This window comes from Thermobia domestica, chromosome 3 (genome assembly GCF_964235325.1).
Source record: "Thermobia domestica chromosome 3, izTheDome1.hap1.1, whole genome shotgun sequence".
Taxonomy (NCBI): Eukaryota; Metazoa; Arthropoda; class Insecta; order Zygentoma; family Lepismatidae; genus Thermobia; species Thermobia domestica.
This window is the reverse complement of record NC_137456.1, coordinates 303,609,394-303,616,655: the sequence shown is the minus strand read 5'-3', so window position 1 is coordinate 303,616,655 and position 7,262 is coordinate 303,609,394. Positions and strand designations below refer to the sequence as shown.

At 33.7% G+C, this 7,262-nt stretch overlaps 1 protein-coding gene across 1 annotated transcript; it reads right to left on the bottom strand.

The window, feature by feature from the left end:
- Positions 1-3,608: 3,608 nt before the first annotated feature.
- LOC145682270 (importin subunit alpha-1-like) lies at positions 3,609-4,916 on the bottom strand. Its single transcript, XM_081753849.1, has one exon. It carries the CDS (start codon positions 4,914-4,916, stop codon positions 3,609-3,611), a length of 1,308 nt encoding a protein of 435 aa, XP_081609975.1.
- Positions 4,917-7,262: the final 2,346 nt, after the last annotated feature.

Genomic DNA, 7,262 nt, shown 5'->3' with positions numbered 1-7,262 from the left:
AGCTCTTTCTTACATAAAACAAACGTTTCCACAGTTAACTGACTCTAAAATCACAGCTGGTGTATTTACTGCCCCACAGATACGTGTGATGCTTCAGTCTGAAGAACTTCAGAATAGAATGACTCGAAAGGAAAGGAGCTTTTAGGGCGGTAGTGCAAGGTTTTCTTGGTAAAAATAGGAGTGTAAATTATAGGAAGTTAATAAATTCTTTGATTGACCTATATCGCAATTTGGGTTGTAGAATGTTGGTGAAATTGCATTTTTTGTTTTTCCATCTTGAGTTTTTCCGTCCAAATTTAGTAGATGTGACTGAAGAACATGGTGAACTCTTTCATCAAGACATTGAACAAATGGAAAGAAGATACCAAGGCCGCTGGGACACCTCGATGATGGGAGATTACATTTGGACATCGATTTCTGATGACAAATCAGCTTCGCACAAGCGAAAAAGCAAGCGTGCTCATTTTAAAAATGTTCTGCATTATGTGCTTGTAGTAAAAGTGGATATATTTTTGCTTTTGTTGTAAACTGTGTTCATACTCCATAGTGACTAAGTTAATTCCGCGTAATTTCTTCAATGAAGCATATTGTAAGACAACAATTAGCTCTAAAATTCTCGATAAAAATCAAAACCGGGCCAAAGCTGCTGCTTATATAGACTAGCCATTTAATATTCACTTCTTCTGCTTATGAAAAGTGTTAGAAATGTAATATATTTTAGTTGAAAATAGAGGTTAGGAACTATTACAGGGAAATGAAAAATGACTCTTTTCCTTGTCAAGTTCCAGTTGAGTTCGTAACCAAATTTCTAATTTTGTCCCCAACATTTTGTGTCGTCTTGTGAATACCAATATAAAATTTACTGAATCAATTTCTGATCAAAAAATATCTGATGTAATTTGACTAACTGTAGAAACAGTGTTGCCAACTTTAGAAGAAAAAATACTTAATTTTGAAGAAAAATTAAGAATTTTCTCAAAATTTGTTGAATAAATTTTCTTTCGCATGTAATGTTGCAAAATAAACTTACACAATTTAAAAGCCTGTTCCTTTGCTTAAAAAGCAAGGCATAACTGATTGTGTTAGGGCAAACGGTTTCTTAGTTATTACGCTTTAAAGAAAAATGGAGGAAAAATTCGACTAAGTACCCAATTTCTAAGGGTTAAAGACGAATTTTAAGGCATTTTTTGACATTTCGGAAAAACTAATGTTATGCACGTTATTAGTACGACCCAACGATATTTAAAAAAGAAAAGAAACCAGATAAAGATAAAGTTGGTCAAAATTTGTTACCCAGTGTTATTAACAGATATTGGCCTGCTTTTTCCTCCTCCATAGATATTGATCTTCTGAAGGAACAGTTGGTTTTCTTTGAGTGCCAACTGCATTTTTGTGATTTATATTATTGCTAACTGAATTACTATCCTGATTCAAGTGTCCACTGTACTTACTATTCACCCGCGATTGAAATTTGTCTTTCTTGGAAGAAAGAAAATAAAAATTATACGTCTGAATGGTAGTCTTGATATATATACGAGCTAAGTAAGGAAAACGTATATCAATGGAAACGAACAAAATAAGTAAGATTGAGTGGAATTGACTCAATGTTTCTCGCAAGTGTAGTCCACGATTCGATTTTGCGATCATGCGTCCGTTAAGCAGTAGATTCGTGCTCGTATAGCATTAAGTGGGAATACTTATTGGTATAGCACAACACTTTACATCAGTAACTTTAAAACAAACATTATAAGGAAAATAACATCGGCAAGATTTATCATTGCCTTCCTTCTGCTCAGATGCGCGCGCTTTGGAAAGTTGACTCTTAACACTAAAAGTCGTAAAAGCTAAATAAAGAAAGATATCGACCTGCAATTCGTTTTAAAAATAACTTCAATCCTTTCTCAGTACTTTTCTCGCTTTTCACCCCCATCTAACCTGAAAATTTAAAACGTTTCTCACTAGTCAACTTTTTCGATATTGCATTGCAATAGTGCACTATCTTTCTCTTACATTTTATGTGTTATTTTAAAATTCGACAAGTATTTTTTGAATGCAAACTTTTCCAACATTGACAGCAAATATGATTTTAACCCGTGCATAAGTTTCAACTTTGTATCTCTTATAGTTCCGAACTTCAGACATTATATAGGTAACGCGACATTAGAATTTGCCATTAGTAAGATTTCACTATTTCAATTTATTTCAATCCTTGAAAATTCTTCTTGATATGAGAAAAACAAATTATTTGATAAAGAGTACAATTTTCTACAATAATCTATCCATATCTAGTAAAAAAACTATTTCTAAAATTCAGACTAAGTTTGGCAACAATGGGCATAAGGAAAAGGATTGCCATTTACTCCTGTACTGCAATCTAAGGATGAGACCGTCTATAGTTGCAGTTTTCTCTTTGATTCCAGCCATAGGCGCCTACTTTTAAGTTCCTCAATGGGTGCCCAGGTTGCAGGACTACACTGTACAAATTTAAGACAACACTTTTTCTCTTTGTTTCTATATTTCCGTACAACATGTTGGTTACAGAAGCTAATTTATATTTGGCAGACAATTTACACACTAGGTTTAAGCCAAAAAATGCAATATCTTACTCCACTTTCCAGTTCCTTGACTCAATTCTCCCTTTGTCAATCCTGTTATTCCCTCAGCAATCGTGCTTTGCTACTGCAAAAAATCTCTCGAAAACAATATTGCCAGTATACACAAAACCGAACATAATTTTGTTTTTTCCTTATATTTTTATTATTTTATTATATTTTTTGGCAATATCTCCTTAGATGGATTGCTTTCTATTATCTCATCTTACTAATAACTGAATTTTACCCATAAACGTAAGGAAAATTGAATAATTGCGAAAAATGGTGAATTACAGTATACTCGCATTTTTTTCGCATGAGGGTACGTGAGTTGTAACTGCGTCAAGTAGACCTTTCAGCGTGAACATGTTGAAGAACTTTGCCAACCAAGAAATTATGAAACCACGCGCTGTAATGGTTTCTGTAATGTACTGTACTGTAATGTGCAACAAGTTTTTTAAAGATTTGAGGTTTAGAATCCCGTTCAGCAAGAGAACCTACACTTTAAAGTAAGATCCGAATCGCATGGGTTTCCACCGGGAAACGAACTCGGGTCTTCCATCGCGAAGATGCATACACTAACCATATAGTCACAAGAGAGATCCTTAAATTTTCTACAGGTACTAACATTAAACCATGGTAATAGAAGGTACGTTGTACGATCGCATATCATGCCTAACCCTTCCAAACGATTGATTAAACATTATTGATATGCTGTATTTAACCAACCTTATTTTTGGCTAGAAAATACCCTATATGTTATCATTTTAATCCAATTACTATCATATACGTAGATGGATCAAACACTAGGCTATTTAAACTAATCTTTTCTATGTTTTTGGAAAACAATAAAATCCCCGTTAAGATAATGGGAATGCTCTTCTCTCAGCTTCTAAAAAGCAAATAATTCTACACATAGCACAAATCACAATATTGAAGATATCCACAGTAATTTTATTTAAGAATATTATTTAAATGTTTAGAACAATATTTTTCAATACTGCATTGAAAACTACTCTACGTTCTAGAAAGCACATGTGAAAAATACTCGTCCATAATATGCAACGATAGCAAATATATATTGTCTTTTCTATGATTCTGAAGAGAATTAAGTTTTTCTATTCCACCGTACTGCTCAATCATATAAACCATTCGATCGCAATCATTCACTAAACGAGATGTTAACAGAAGATTTTCAATCGCGTGTAAAGTATAATAAATCGTCTTCCAGTATTTTGCAGTCATGGTACTGACTAACAATTTGACTACGTTACGTTGACAAAGGATGAGAATTTGAGGTATAGAACCATAATATGTGATATTGTTAATTGCGCACACGGCTTCGTGTTTTGCAGCGTTGTCTTCACTTTGGAAAACTTCGAACAACAAAGGAATAACTTCTGCTTTCATCAGTGCCTGGATGTGTTCTTCTGTTCCAGCTGATATATTTCTGATTGCCATAGTAGAAAATTGCACAATATTCCTATCAGGATGTTTTATCAGCTTAGGTAGGTAATTTATAAAACCACTACCAATTATGGCATTTTTATGGCCAGGTTTTCCACACAAAATAGCTGCTATAGTACAAAGTGCACATGACGTGATCTTATCATTGTTAGAGTTAAGGAGTTCTACTAATCGCACTGTCGAGACAACATTCAAAATGTCCTGGATGTTTTGGGAATGCTTAACAGAGTGACAGGAAAGTCTGTACAGAGCCCAACATACGTACAATAACACCGTGTTATTTTCAGAATGCAATAAGCTTGATAATAATGGCAAACATATTTTAACTTTTTCGTACGTTGCAGACAAACGGGAACTTTCGCAAATTACAGAAATAACCCATGTTATAATTGCCAGAAGTGAATCTGATGTATTATGTCTAATAACATTCAGCATTTGAGTCAATGCATCGGATTCCAGAACTAAATTTCTCTGATTTTCTCCCAACGAAGCTATGCTTCCTAAAATCCATACAGCAGTTTTGGTTATACGTGTATTTGGAGAATCGATCAATTCTACAAGAACTGGTATTGCTCCAAGATTGATAACCGCATTAGCTTGTTCCTTAGTACCACCTGTTACACTGCTTAAAACACGTGCTGCTTCCAGTTGCAGAGTGGAAATCCTTGCAGTTGTCATTAGTTTAATACATTGTTGAGCAATTCCACATGTTATAATGGCATCAATGGAATATTCTTTCTGTTCAAGCAACTTCCTTATTCGTTTGAGTATTTCTAACTGAAGTGTAAGATCGTTATTGGCTGTTATCATTTTGCAGATTTGCGTTGCGTCAAAAGTACTATGAGGATCAGAAGTCATTTCTTTCTTTCTTTCTTTCTTTCTTTCTTTCTTTTCTTTTCTTTTCTTTTTTCTTTCTTTTTCTTTTTTTTTTTTGAAGAAACTGAGTTGCGGTGCTTTGTAAAGTTATTTCGGGAGGCAATGTTTGAACTTGTTCTTACTATAACCATGCACTTTTATATAAAATTTAATGTTACCAAGAAACGATTACTGATTTATTTAATTATTTAATAGACTCACATAATTTATTGTTTCCTTAAATTAATTGAATTTGGGTAAAATGTAAATTTCTTATTAGGGCGGATGTTTACACAAGCTTCCATTGCGTTCTTTGGTTGCGATTTCGGTGTGCAGCCAACGGAAAATTGTGTTGCATGCATTCATAAACAACTTTCTCAATTCTATTTAAAGCCACAACGCAACCAAAGAACGCAACGGGCACTTATAAGAAAATCCGCCTTTAGTCTTTGACAAGGCTATACAACAAATCAATTGCTTAATTCTCTGGAGATTCCAATCATTTAACAAAAATTTAGTTTATGAATTTGCTTTCACCAGACCAGTTTCGCCATTAGTATTACCTATTGGAAAATTACTTTGATAAGGTAGAAGGTACAAGAATTTACACATGGGAAATCATTTTTCTTTCCACAAATTTTATTACAAAAGTTTTGTTATAAAACAATATAACACAGAATCACTATTACAAAATACACTAACAAGGGAAGCTGTCCCACTCCTCGACGAGTATCGCATGGAAACGTGCACAAATGGAAGGACATGTTGCAAGATGAAAACATGCTTCCTCGGACGATTTCCAGCGACATCGAACAGGACATATAATGATTCCCCCCCCCCATAAACCCCAAAAGTTATTTACACTGGTCATATATGCCTTGGATTGGATATGAATCTGTTACACTGGAACTTGTTTTCTCACGAAGACAAATGTTGTAAACTCAAGATGATAACAATCGATGATGATTGTGATCTCTGGTAAGTTACTGATGCGAATTGATGTCAAATGGAACACGATAAGCGATCGTGGATCGTAAGTTCCGAACGAACACGTTTACCCGGTGAAGAAAACGGACATCCTGAAACCACAACGCAAAATTAACTTTCTATTATTATTATTATTATTATTATTATTATTATTATTATTATTAGTAGTAGTAGTAGTAGTAGTAGTTGTTGTTGTTGTTGTTGTATGATGATGATGAGTAATAATAATAATAATAATAATAATAATAATAATAATAATAATAATAATTATTATTATTATTATTATTATTATTATTTTATTATTATTATTATGAAGAAGACAAGAGGAAGAAGACAACAAAGGTATTGTTGAGCCCGTTGAGTAACAAAGAACTTCGAAAAGTCTTGATTGTCCTCTAGCACTGCTATGAAGTGCGTAACACTAACGAACAACGATACCTCAGCCGGGACCTTGAAATTGTTGGCTTGACTCCTTAACCCACACGATTACCAGGTCGAAAAGAAGATGAAGGCGAAGAAATAATAATAATAATAATAATAATAATAATAATAATAATAATAATAATAATAATAATAATAATAATAATAATAATAATAATAATAATCTAGTGGATGACAGGGTTTCCAGCAAAATGTAAGCGGGCCTGGAGAGCTATCTACAACTTTGTCTGATGTAACCGGAAGTGAATTCTGAGCAGCAGAAAGAGGTCGAAGAGCTGGTCAAACCATATATTTGGAGTTGGGCTTTTTGAACACGAATATATGAAGGTAGATGTCATTTCCGGTTGGAAATCTTGGACTAGAAGTGGTCGCAAGTGAAACGCACCTCATTCTAATGAATAGGAGGTGAGGAATCATTGTGTAGAAGTGATTCGAGACAAGTAAAATGGTGCTACAAAACTCACTACACTATAAACGTTAATAAACTAAAAGTTATTAGAGTAACGCAATTCTGATTTTGTAATGCTAAAACGGACTACGATCAGACTCAAGTACCTATGTAGATATAACTCATCATATTCCTGGTTACTAAATAATATGAATTTACTGATTTCTATTTTATGAGAAAGAAAAGGCTGCATGTGATTGAATAATTTTGTTAAGTCAAAACTTGAAAATAATATATATATATATTACAACCTCTAACAATACAGCAAAATTAAAGTACCTTAAGACGGGGTTACTTTGCACATCAGGGATTACTTTGCACAAAATATGAAAAGAGTTTTACAGTCCTCTGTCGGCAAAACCATGAACAGAAACGAGAAAGTTTCAACTGGCACCGTAAGATAAAACATCTAACTGTATTTTGGCTATAATGTTGGCGGTTAACACCAGTTCTAATTACCCGGAGGGTTTGTT

Coding starts and splice junctions, on each gene's coding strand:
- LOC145682270 (XM_081753849.1), bottom strand. CDS start 4,916: ATGACTTCTGATCCTCATAGTACTTTTGACGCAACGCAAATCTGCAAA.